General features: G+C 41.1%; 1 protein-coding gene across 1 annotated transcript in view; it reads left to right on the forward strand.

Annotated features, from left to right (window-relative positions):
• Nucleotides 1–13,320, forward strand: part of LOC143104596 (major histocompatibility complex class I-related protein 1-like) — a 48,656-nt gene that overhangs the window by 34,553 nt on the left and 783 nt on the right. The window contains exons 5-7 of the mRNA XM_076268716.1: nt 9,115–9,192; nt 9,315–9,452; nt 11,809–13,320. The exon at nt 11,809–13,320 is cut by the window's right edge and continues 783 nt beyond it. Coding sequence (XP_076124831.1) covers nt 9,115–9,192; nt 9,315–9,452; nt 11,809–11,894 — 302 coding nt within the window. The 3' untranslated portion in view covers nt 11,895–13,320. The remainder of the gene's footprint in view (nt 1–9,114; nt 9,193–9,314; nt 9,453–11,808) is intronic.

Below are 13,320 nucleotides of genomic sequence, written 5' to 3' on the forward strand. Positions count from 1 at the left end.
GTGTGTGCGTGCTTGACCTGCCCTGTTTGCATTGTGTTCTATGTCTTGGTCTTGGTCTTGGTCTGTGTCCCTGCCCTCGTTCTTGAGCCAATAAAGCTTGCCATTGAACAACGTTGGTGTCGTGTGCATTAAACGTTACAATACGTTTGTTGTTGATTGGTAGCCTATCAGAGCAAGACAAGCAGCTGCCCTGTTCACAATCAATCAGCTTCAGCGATAAGCCCTAAGGCAAAATGGATGCAAAGAAACAGTTACAGGCGAAAGTATCAGCAAAGGACAACTCTATTCAATTGCACGAGCTGTCCGGGAAAGCGATTCTCGTTGGGTTTAATGTGTCATGCAATGTTGGGGCATGGCACCTCGACGATCGCATTCCTCAATATATTTATCGCATAACCCTGGCGGAACACAAAAAATAGTTTTGTTTACTCATAGCAACGTTGCTATGCTTCACTGGTTTAACGTGATGAGAACGGTGCAAACTTAACTGATGGGATGAGATCTAACTATGAAATGATTTAAGCATAGCCTACAGCAAAGTACTGTAAAATATGTAATTTTAATGTAGCCCAAAATGATCGGCTATTAAAGAAAAGTTAGACAAGGCTTTCTAAATGTATGGTCACCGCACGCTACTGTAGCCTAACAGTCGGATAACTTTAGACATCAACTTAGGGAGCGGGACGGGATTCGGGAGTCTTTCTCTCGGGATTTTGCGGGACAGAATTTTTTTGGGGGGGCTGTCACGTGATCGGGATATGACGGGAGTATTTGTGCGGGCTCGGGATGGGACGGGAGTGAAAATTGCTTCCCGTGTCACCCTCTACAGCCTATGACGCAAATTGAATAGCCATGTCCGGTGAAGCACCCGATTTGGTTCCCCCGGAATTCCTGTTTCCTTTACGCCACTAGGCTTGTTTGACTTCGGCTGAGTCTGACTTGGTCTGGCTTACTACGTAAACGTGATCTTCAGAGCATAGCCGGGAGGAGCTACAACAGAGGGCAGCTCATCCCGGACAGAAAGGCTACAGTCTGCCTGACGTGACTCGCGGGAGACATCGCGGGAGATATCGCGGAATGTTGTTTGCAATAAACACAGCAGAACTTTCATTCTTACTCATTAAAATGAGCATGATGACTGACGAAATAAATTATTATGATGTAGTTTAAATAAACCACTGTTGTCATACAGTTAACAGGCCTGCATTGTAGCACATAAATTCAATATCAAGTGTTTCCCCTATATGTGTGTCTATCTATTTAGCCAACAGCAGAAAATAACAGAATATCCAAACGTTTTCAGTAGGCTAGCCTACCATTGTTGCAGAAATCACGTATAAGAAGGTATCCCTTCGATTTCTGTTTATTTTCGCATATTCCAACATAAGGAAGCAGCATGAGCCTCTAGTCATAATCGTCATGAGGACATTCCTCCCAAATCGCCCTATCACGTCTTTGAACTGACGTCATGAGGGCCTGTTTCAGCCATAGACAGTAAAAGAAATGGACGAACAGACTCCGTCGTTCTCAATGGGAGGGCACGGAGTCATTTTTCAGTTGGTCCCCCCAGTACTGCGCAGACTCGCACTTAACTTCGTGACGTTAGCCATCGAACTGAATCTTGTAACTCATATGATAGATACACAGAAATTCTTCTCACACTTCCTTCGCCTTCAAAGTCATCAAAGTTAAACATTTATTTATGTATTATTATTAATATCATCCTCACAAGTGATATCAAGTCGTGTTAATGTTGAAACTACCTCACATGATCATCTTCAAAAACAGTCATGGTAAAACAAAACAAAAAAGTTATAGCTTCTAGTCTTGAAGCTAATCTTCTTTCCACTTTTCTGACCTACGGTCAATCCATCGAAAACCTCTGAAATGATTATCGTTAGACTACCTAACGGTAAAACTACTGTTTTTCATTAGGTTTACTTGCCTCTATGCTTTACCTTAACATAGGCTACAATGCTATTGTAGGCTACATAGCTTTGTTCACGAGTTTCCGTGCTGGCTGGACTACGCTTCTTATCCAAACAATACGGTTATCTCCCTTCAGTGCGTTAGCTTCCCTTCAACCGGACATGCTAAACATTCTTCTTACGGGAACCTAACGTTACGTACGAGGTAGTCGAGTCTTGTTTTGCCTTTTATTGTTTATGTAGATAACACAGAAGCTAAAATATCGGCACATGATATATGTTATTTGAAGTTATGGGAGTTCAAAAAAATCCTAAATGAAAGGGCGTTCTATGGGGTTAGCAGAGAGTTGATAACCACCGCTACATCGATGCTTCTACTTCCGGGAATTCGCCTGCCCCCTTGGTTTCAGCTCGTGCAGCTCGTGGAAGGCAACTGCAAGATCTGTCTGCAGGCTAAGACTCCCGCGATATTTTAAGGCCATGTGACATGGTGTCACGGTGGTATGTCCCTCCCCGGCTGACAGAAGTCGGACAGAATTTCTAACCAGTATGCATTGCGTCCATCCCAGTATGCATTGTGTTCAACCCAGCATGCATCACATCAAGTCAGATCTGCACAGATCTGCCTCAAGACGAACTCCCCTACTGTTTTGAAGTTCTTGCGTTGTTGCTAGGTTACCGTGCGTATTCACAGTGCTGTATTGCGTTTTCCGTGTTTTCAGCTACGGTAACCGACTAGAGCTTCCGTGTAAAGACCTAGAGAGGAAACATGAATTGCATGGGGAACCAAATCGGGTGCTTCACCGGTATATGGATGTCTGCTTCAGTTGACAGCACGGTAACTAGATTTTAATGGGTCAAGTTGAAGAGCTGGTGTCCATTAATGTTGTGTGCAAAAAGGCTGTTTCATGTCTCTTACATTTTGCAACTGCGAGGTCCAAGGCAGGCGCCCCACAGAAATGTTTCATTGTGCGAGTGAGATGTCCACGCTGTCCCCTCTGCGATGCGTTCGGCCCCCAGTTTCAGAGGTATTGTAAATGCAAAATTGCACAGAGGGTGGTGACTGTGGTAGTTAACAAACTAGACTCTAATAGAAAAAACTGTTAGCTTTCCTAGCTAAATGGTATAAGTTAGGCCTATGACACAACAAAAAAATTGTGCTGGCGACCCAAATAAAATCTCCAAGTCTCTGGGAACCCACCGGTATTTTGACAGTCAACGCATCTGAAGGAATATGCCTTGCGCAATTAACACTAGTAGGGTCTTTGCTTTACGGGAGTAAAACTGCAAAGACTGCGATTACACTCTGATGACGCAATATGCAACGTCACCACTAGCGCAACTATTTGCCTTCTTTAAAGTGCAGTAGAGAGAGCTACTTTGGTTTAAAAAAAAAAACTCGTCATTACCTTTTGCTGCATTATTGCCATGTCCCTGGTTCCTAGTTCCTTTTTCTTACTCCCCTGTGCTGCAACTCTTGCTGGTGGTAACTTCGTTAACTTCTCAAGCTGACTTTTAAAACTTCACGACTGTTTAGGCTAAACGGCCATTCGCTGCTACTCTCTCTGGTAATTATGTTTATCCAACTGACTATTGGCTGTAGAGTAAAGTGATAAGAGGGTGCATTTGAGATATCCAAGAGGTGTGGTCATGCAAACATTTCATGTTAAAATGCGAGTGACAAATAGCAGCTAACCACAACAATTCAGCTGTGTTCTGACATTAGCTTAACGTTACCAGCTAAGATTCTTAGCCTATGTATGCTGCTAACTGCTGATAGGCCTGTCACGATAACAAATTTTGCTGGACAATAAATTGTCTCAGAAATTATTGCGATAAGCGATAATATTGTCGTTCTGAGAATTTTCCTCGGGAAGAGGAAGACGGCCCACTTGTGTTTTTTTTTCCCCAACTGGGAAAACTGCAGCGGATGATTGTGTTTTAGATGCATATGCATGTTTGTTGTGTTGCCGCTTTTAATTGCGACTGTTTTCCAACAAATGCGACACACCGACTCGCACGCGTTCAGTGGTTCACCACGGGCATTCGGTTTAAATCCGAAATGCTCCCACACTGCAGCTGTCGCGTTTGGCTTAGAAACAATTCAATTTTTTTTGTCTTTATTAGGCGTAGCCTACTGGAACTCGCAACTAGCTTTCTCTCTGCCTAGTGCCGGTATACTTCTCACGCGGCTTTTTAGCTGCACTCTGTGGTAGGATACGCCAGTAGTCCCGCCTCCCCACACACCATGCGACTGACAAGTGACTGACATGAGGGTTCACTCATCGTTACTCTAAGGACCCGAGAGGGAGAGAGAGAGACGAGGAAAACAAACAAGCAAATGGCATTTATCGCAGCCAGAAAAATTATCGAGCTAATTTTAATTATCATGCGATTCATTGATTTATTGAATATCGCGACAGGCCTAACTTCACGATAACTTTTTGTTTATCTTCACGATTGATTTCATGTTGTGATAAGAACAAAGTTGTTAATTTGCATGCATGAGTATTTAACTTGATTTGCACTGTGGTGCCGTGTTGCAAGATTGTTCTGACTCATGATGTGCACTGAGGGGAGGGGCGGGTCTGGTGTGTATGTGTGTGTGTCAGTGTGCCACTGCATGTAACGAAAGAAGACCATATGAAATAGTAATAAAATAAAAGCCTAATGTGGCAGTCACACTAAGGGGGCACAGATTTTATTTGAGGGAACACTTGTTTTCAAAGCTGAAAGTTCAACACATATTATAGAATATATATATATAGCTGGACTTGGCTGCTCACACCCGATCCCCCTCCAACATGACAGAGCTTGGGCAGTTTTGCAAAGAAAAACGGAGTAAATTTGCAGTATCCAGATGTGGATGCCTAATTGAGACCTATCCACGCAGACTCTACTGTATGCTTTAATTGTGGCCAAAGGCTGAAATTAATTAACATTTGTACAAATGTGCGTTCTCTTTGACATTAAAGAGGGTTTTTTGTACATTATTGTAAAAAGGCCAAATTAAAGGGAATATTTTAAACTATTCCATTTATAAAAGCAATAAAAGGGGAAATATCCAAGGGGGGTGAATACTTTTTATAGGTAATGTATGGTTATGGTTATGGTTATGGATTTAGCAGACGCCTTTGTCCAAAGCGACATATAAATACAAAACAACATAATAATATTTAAAAATGAACAGGGAACAGATTAAAATCTAGGTCAAATATAGTAAGGAGAATAGTTGTAGTACACAATAATATCAATTCAATCAATAGCCTAATAAAAAAGCAATGTAAAAAAGGGGAAAGGCAATAATAAAACAATAATGTCAATTCAATCAATAATATAAAAACAATAACATGCTAAGACTACATTAAGGAGAATATCAATAATAAACAATAATGTCAAATTAATTAACAGCCCAATTAAAATAAAACAACATTATATAAACCATAACACATAAGCGCTTAAACAACTAAGCATATGTTGAATAGGAATGTCTTTAGACCCCTCTTAAACGACCCAAAACTACCACAGGAACGGAGAGCACTGGGCAGTTCATTCCACCAACATGGAACCACTGAAGAAAAGAGTCTGGAATTAGACCCAGTTTTTATGACTGGTCAACACAACATACGCTCACCAGAAGACCGCAGTGGGCGGTTGGGGATGTAAGGCTTGATTATTGAATTTAAATAACTAGGAGCAGATCTAGTTAGTGTCCTATAGGCCAAAGTGAGAGATTTAAATTTAATTCTGGCTACTATAGGGAGCCAATGGAGAGTAACTAGGAGAGGAGTTACATGTGTCCTCTTTGGCTGATTGAAGACCAGGCGTGCTCCAGCATTTTGAATCAGCTGTAATGATCTTGTTACACAAGCGGGTAAGCCAGCTAATAGTGAATTACAATAGTCCAGCTTAGAGATGACCATGGTCTGAACAAGAAGTTGTGTGGAATCTTGTGTCAGATAAGGTCTGATCTTCCTAATGTTGTAAAGCATAAACCGGCATGATTTTGCAATAGAAGCTATATGCTCAGAGAAGTTAAGTCGGTCATCAATTACAACGCCCAAGTTTCGTGCCGATCTAGTTGGGGTCAGTGAAGTTGAGTCAAGCTGGATGTTAATCTGTTGGGGAATAGCTGTTTTAGCTGGAAACACCAAAAACTCTGTTTTTGAGAGATTAAGCTGAAGGTGCCGATCTTTCATCCAGGCTGAAATATCCTTAAGGCATGCAGAAATCCGGTGGGAAACACTGGAGTCATCAGGTGGGAAAGACAGGTAAAGTTGAGTGTTGTCTGCATAACAGTGATAGTCAAATCCATGGGAGCGAATGGTATCACCTAAAGAAGTGGTGTAAATAGAGAAAAGCAAGGGTCCTAATACTGATCCCTGAGGCACACCTGTGGTGAGGGCATGAGACTTAGATACCTGTCCCTGCCAAGACACGTTGAAAGAACGCCCTTTAAGGTAAGATTCAAACCAGTCAAGAGCTTTTCCAGAAATTCCCAGTTCAGATAGTATAGATAGGAGAATGTCATGGTTAACAGTATCAAAGGCTGCAGATAAATCTAGTAGAATTAATACTGATGACTGAGCAGAGGACTTAGCTACTCTCAATGCTTCAGTCACAGACAGAAGAGCAGTTTCAGTAGAATGACCACTCTTGAAACCAGACTGCATAGGGTCTAGTAGATTATTCTGATGGAGAAAGTCACAAACTTGCTTGAAGACCACTTTCTCCAAAACCTTTGACAAGAAAGGAAGAAGGGAGACAGGTCTGTAGTTCTTCACCTCAGTTGGATTAAGTGTACTTTTCTTTAGCAGAGGTGTAACCCTAGCCTGTTTAAAAGAATAAGGAACTATTCCAGAACTGAGAGAAGCATTAAATACATGTGTGACTGCTGGTAGAACAGCGGGTGAGATAGACTGTAGAAGAGTGGACGGGACAGGATCTAATGGGCATGTTGTTGGACGACATCGCTGAAGCAATTGAGAGACTGCTTCCTCATCAAGAGGAGAGAAAGAGTCAAATGATGGGGTCATACTAACACAAGGCAAAGCTCTCCTTATAGGAGCATCAAACTGAGCACTTATTTTAGCAACTTTTTCAGTGAAAAATGTTGCAAAGTCATTTGCTGACAGTGAAGTAGTTGATGGTGGTGGTGGAGGATTGAGGAGAGATTTGAAAGTAGAAAAAAGTTGTCTACTGTCAGTGGCGCTCTCAATCTTGCTTTGATAGAATGCCTTTTTTGCAAGTGTAACAGTGGATGAAAAGGATGACAGCAAAGACTGGTAGTTACTAAGATCATTTCCATCTCTGGATTTACGCCATTTCCTCTCAGCAGCTCTAAGTTCCTTTCGTACTGAGACTATACTGTTCGTCAGCCATGGATGGCGAGGTTTAGAACGAGTAGGTCTTGAGGAAAGAGGACATGCTGCATTCAGACAAGATGCCAGTGTAGAGCAGAGAGTCTCTGTAGCGTCATTAACCTCAAGTGTCAAGAATGAGCTAGGAGTAGGTAAAGCAGATGTTACTAATGTTGCAAAATGGTCACTTGAGAGGCTTCTGAGATTACGCCGGAACGAAATTATCGGAGGAGGAGCTGCTGGGTTATCCAGGAGACGCACAGAGAATCTGATAAAGTGATGATCCGATACATGTAATGGATTAACCAAAACGTTGTCTGTATTACAGTTACGTACCAGAATTAAATCAAGATCTTTACCAGCCTTGTGAGTAGGAGGACTGTGGACACGTGTGATATTAAATGAGGAGAGTAAGGACAGGAAGTCAATTGCAGACGAGTTATCCAAATGAATATTAAAATCGCCAAGGATTAATAATGGGCATGCATCCATTGGAATAGCAGACAGTAGAATGTCCAACTCGTTCACAAAGTTCCCAAGTTGTCCTGGAGGGCGATAAATAATCACCAAGTATAATTTGTATGGTTCAGTTATCATGATGGCATGATATTCAAACGAGTTGTGGACCTGAGCAGGCAGCAACTGTGTAAACCTCCAATCATCAGAGACGAGAAAGCCTGTCCCGCCTCCTCTACCAGACGAACGACTGGTATGCGAAAAAGCATAACTGGTCGACAACGCTGCAGGCGTGGCAGTATTCTCTGGCCTAATCCACGTCTCTGTAAGCGCAAGCAATTGAAGCGATAACTGTGAGGCCAGAGCAGGAATGAAGTCCGCTTTATTCACTGCAGATTGGCAATTCCACAACCCTACAGAAAAAGTAGGACAAGCCTGCTGAACTGATTGTTGCCTTTCAACACCAGTACGCTTATTAACCTGACCGGATACAGGGATATGTTGAAGGCACATTATTAGAAGGATTGTCAGCTAACAAGACAAGGTGAGACAAGAGTGAAACTTATCTGAGAGGTGCCTTGCTTGTGTCCTTGCTCGGTGGACTCGTCGCAGGTAGACTCGATTCGTCTTGACACGAGGACGGCTGCACACGAGGACGGCTGCACACGAGCGCTGACGCCTCCGCTGACGCTCCAGCACAATAACCACTTTAAATGCTAGTCCTAATTGATCACGCGGAAAACCACCCCCTCTAAAAACTCACGACACCAAGGCCAGTCTAAGCGCAATTAAACAGACAGCCGTAATGAAAACAATATCAACTACCACTACCCACTACGGCTAATAACTAGTTTACCAACTTGTAACTATGACAACTACATAAACAAATCCCTTAACAACACGAGACTCCCATACAATTAAAACTTACAGCAAGTGCGGACGCAGCTCCAGAAAAAAACGAGTTGAGTTCAGTAAAGCTAACGTTAACAATCTACTTAGTCCAGCTACACTTAAAAACACCACCCCCTCTAAAAACTCACGACACCAAGGCCAGTCTAAGCGCAATTAAACAGACAGCCGTAATGAAAACAATATCAACTACCACTACCCACTACGGCTAATAACTAGTTTACCAACTTGTAACTAATACATAGATAACTGTAATGTAGATAGGTAAGTAGGTACGTAGATAGATAGGTAGGTTGGTAGATACTTAATTCTGAGGGGATTTTGCATCCAGTAGCTTAACAGGAGGACACACATTCACACACACACACACACACACACATTCACACAACATAACAAGGAAAACACTCAAAGTGTTCAAATAACAACTGTAAAAAAGCTAAATTCTAACTGTATTTTTCCAGGGTATTTTATTCCAGCCACAGAAATTGTAGTCGTCTGCCTCTCCCTATGCTGTGTTGGTCTAGTTGTGTATTTAAGAGGTGAGGTAACTTTTTGTTTAATCATTTATGATTCATATTGATGTAGTACTGTATGTGAGAACTGCTCTTTGTATTTGGTTTAGGTGTGTTTTATATATTCTGTTTCTATTTACTTTTTGCAGCTTGCAGGCCCAATCATCGTGGAAACTTCCAGAAGAGAGCTATGCCCACAGTGTCACCTGAGGAGAGGAAGAAGAGCAAGTACACATGGGAGGAGGAAAAAGATTTCCAATGTAAAGCGCGGAACAAACGGAGTTCAGGTAAATTCACAAACTTTTTAAATGAAAATACAAAAGATTTAAATGGGATACAAACCGGAACCCCCTAAGCAAATTATCATGATACCTCCAGAGCATATCAAGATTTCTAGAACCACAAGCATAATCTATAAGATATATTTTTAATTAGTATATTTTTCATACATTTTGCAGAACCAAAATACATATGTATGCTTGGTGACACTGTCTGAAAAAGATCTCAACTTTTATTTTTGAACTCGGACATAAGATGATGGGAACATGAAAGACAGATTGACCTAGCCGTCTTTTGGGACTGATGGAATTTTTTGCCAAACCAGTTAAGGGTACTCTATGCAAGATGTTTACCTTTATATCACCTTAACCAGTCCTTCCAGGATTTCGTGAGGATTTTTTGAGATTGTTGCGACCTGAAATACTTGATTTTGTGACAACTTTTTAAAAAAAAAATGCGATGGAAGTTGCAGTGTTTTTAGCCGTTTGCAGACCTGCTAACCTGTACTTTGCTGGCGGCATAAACAAATTGCTCACCGGATTTGTCCATTAGTTGTACCTGTGCACCTAAAACAGGTGATTTCACTAATTAGCTTATCTACCTGGCTGAAGAGTTGTGATTTATTGGAACAAATATGTGATCGGTCTTCTACTTTCTCAAGCCGGGTTTCACATCTCTGCTGGTAGTGATATCAACGATCTGTTTCAGTGGCTGCTTGGGACTTTCATGTTGTGTCTTGGCCAGTGATTGGTTAAAGGCCAGTAGTGTCAAAATTAAACCTATTGTCTATGCCAGGGGTATTCAATTAACTCATTGAGTGCCAAAAACGTAATATTACGTTTTTAGCTTTTTTTTTTTAAATTACGAAACTAGACACTCTAACACACCTTATATGTGATTTTGGGAACTCTGTGAATGGAAATGAAATATATGACGATCGAAAACTCATGAAAACGCACAATCTGGACATTTTATCATAACTCGGTTGCCGCTTTGGGTCGAATCAGTGACGCATGCACGTCAGCTCAAAACCAGGCCATTTTCGTGGGTCTATCACTAGGTGGCAGTCTCGCCAGGTCTCGCTAGGTCACTTCCCGGAATCTTTACAGGCAACACTTCATATTTCATGAAAGACGTTATATCTCCATTTCTAGAAAAAAAACAGTGATTTTGATGAAAACTAGCCACTGTTTAGCTTGGGATTTCAGAAACAGAGGCGTGTAGAAATACACGGTTTGCACCCACTGAGAGCTTAAAGTCTCACCTTTCAAATGAGCCATTGTATGTGTTCATAGCTACAACACAGAATATTCTGTGGCTGTACAAAAATCATCAACAATGGTCTAGATTGCTGGCACTCTAGGACAAAGCTTCCGAAAACAGCTTGGCATTCAATGAGTTAATCAGCAAGTTTAATTTTATTTTTTTAGTTTTTTTTATGTTGACCCAAAATCCTGGAAACCCAGGAACATCACGTTGTTGGGCAGTGAATGTAGGCTTAACTAGATTGTGGTGGATCATAATCAAATCATATTGCCTTCTTAAATCGTAAAGTGGTCTCAATTCACTGTTGAATGGGCCTAGCCTACCCTATGCTTGCTCAAAATATATACTCTGTCTAGTAAAGGTGCTTCAAATTGGTGCTTTTAAAAATCGCCTGTCTCAGAATATGTAGAAGAGGTCCAGGGCAATTCCGCGCAAAACTGTCACATCCATATTTAGTTGGCGTTACGGACGTGCCAGTTTTGTGTGGTATTGCCCCCGTATCGTTACATAAAGCTCTGTTCTCGCTGTCTAGCTTTCTCCTCTTTGAGCAATCGATGATTTGAAAATAACTTACTTATCGTTAACTTAGATATCCATCTGATTGTTTCTCGTCCCGTCTCTCTCCTCGCTCGTTTTAGGCTATCAGTGAGTCTCTTCCCCATAGTAGGCTACTTTACTCACTGACTCGACTTTATCAGAATTCACAGATTTCACTGGCTGAGTAGCAGCAAGCGAAATGATGGTTCCTGAAGCTCCTGAAGTAAATGCTGTTATCCTAACCAACAAAACATTTAGCGCAGCTTTGAAATCTTACATGAAAATCTAAATTAGGCTATTATGGTCTGGGTCCGGATAGGATCACGTTAGGGTCTGGACTCGGACCGCGGTCCGCCATTTGGTGACCCCTGGTCTATGCCGATTAGGGTGCACAGACAGGGAATAAATCCCAACCTGAAAAAAATGTTTTGAATCTCATAATGCAGATGATTATGTCCAGACAGATTCATTTCTGAATTCTCTTCTCAATGTACAATGTCCTTGACGGAATATAGTCAAACCTAGTATATTAAAAAGCCCATTTGTATTTGTTTAATCCAGATGTGATGTCCAGAACCTCTTCTGAATCATCTTCAGAAAGCACATCTTCGATGGAATCTGCTTCCTCTGATAAACCTTTGTTGTAAGTTACTATTAGTAGCACCTGGCCCACCTTTTCCAGGAATGGCAAACACAATTTTCGGTTACACTTTACTTGACAGTAGAGAGTGGCATGACACTGTCATGAACGTGTCATAAACGAGTCATAAACGTTTATGACATAACGCTTCTGTTATTAAGTGACATTCGGTTTTTGTCATAACAAGTTAGGGTTAGGTTTGGGGTTAGGATTAGGTTTAGAGTTATGGTTAGGGTTAAGGTTGGGTTAGGATTAGGGTTAGAGGTTAGGATTAGGGTTCATGTGGCATGACAGTGTCATGTGTTCATGACAGTGTCATGTCACTCTTATGTCGATACTGTCAAGTAAAGTGTTACCCAATTTTCATTTACTTTATCTTTGAATGTTATGTGATCTGTACCTCATCATCTGACTTGGTTAGCCTGACATCTTGGTTTTGATTCAAGGGATTAAAGGGTGAAAAAAGTGCTCCAGCTTTGATGTGGATACCTGATTTTCTTATGCTCTGACCCCCTGAATATGTTACTTTTGTTGAAAAAAACATTATTTGCAAAGTTTTATGAGTTTTGGATAATATTTAGAGGTTTTCTTTCTTCTGCTGTGTTTCTGACCTTCTGTTGTGTAAAATGATGTTAGTAATGAAAAATGTGTAAAGCTTCTTCTGCTGAAATATGTATTGTATGCATAATCGGCAAATGAATGTGGTGTGTTGTTTTGCTAGACTTGGGACGGAATATTCTCAAAGTTCTCAATTGAGGGTTGCACTACAAATTTGTCGTGCAACCAGTTGTCTTTTCTCTGTATGATAATTTCTGCGTACCAGGGCTCGAATTATCTTTTTGTCTTTAAGGGGGTCTCTGTATCAGATAGAGTCTATCTCATAAAAAGTTGGCACATCCCGCGCATAGCCTAAAGGCGATACAATTAAAAATGCACACAGTAGGCCTAGGCTATAACTTGACACACACACACAACAGACAGAGATTTTTCATAGAAATTGATTCATTTTAATTCATTTTAACATATCATTGATTGCAATAGTCCATATTTCATTTGACAATTTTTTCACAATACAAAGAAATAGACTAAACGATTTAGTCGGAGTGCCATTCTCAATTTCACGTAGCCTAACTCATTTGAACCAGACCACCGTCTCAGATAGGCTATCCTCAGTGTCACACACAATAATGCATGTAGTCTTTAACTTATACACAGGGAAAATGCACTAACTGGCAGAAATTAATAAAGCCATTGCAGCCAAACTATGTTCTAGTATTATAGGCTAATGTACACATTACTGTACACACCTGGGTGGCAGTCGTCTCGTGTGTTGAACCGTGGAAATAAATAGACAAACAATTTTGGAATTTGCATTGAGATGTTGTCGGCTAGCCATTGAATATTCTAACAGGTGTTTCAAAATATCTGGAAAC

Source organism: Alosa pseudoharengus, unplaced genomic scaffold, assembly GCF_046254945.1.
Source record: "Alosa pseudoharengus isolate Yale_2024_CS ecotype anadromous, Long Island Sound unplaced genomic scaffold, YU_APseudo_1.1 YU_APseudo_1.1_scf_5, whole genome shotgun sequence".
NCBI lineage: Eukaryota > Metazoa > Chordata > Actinopteri > Clupeiformes > Clupeidae > Alosa > Alosa pseudoharengus.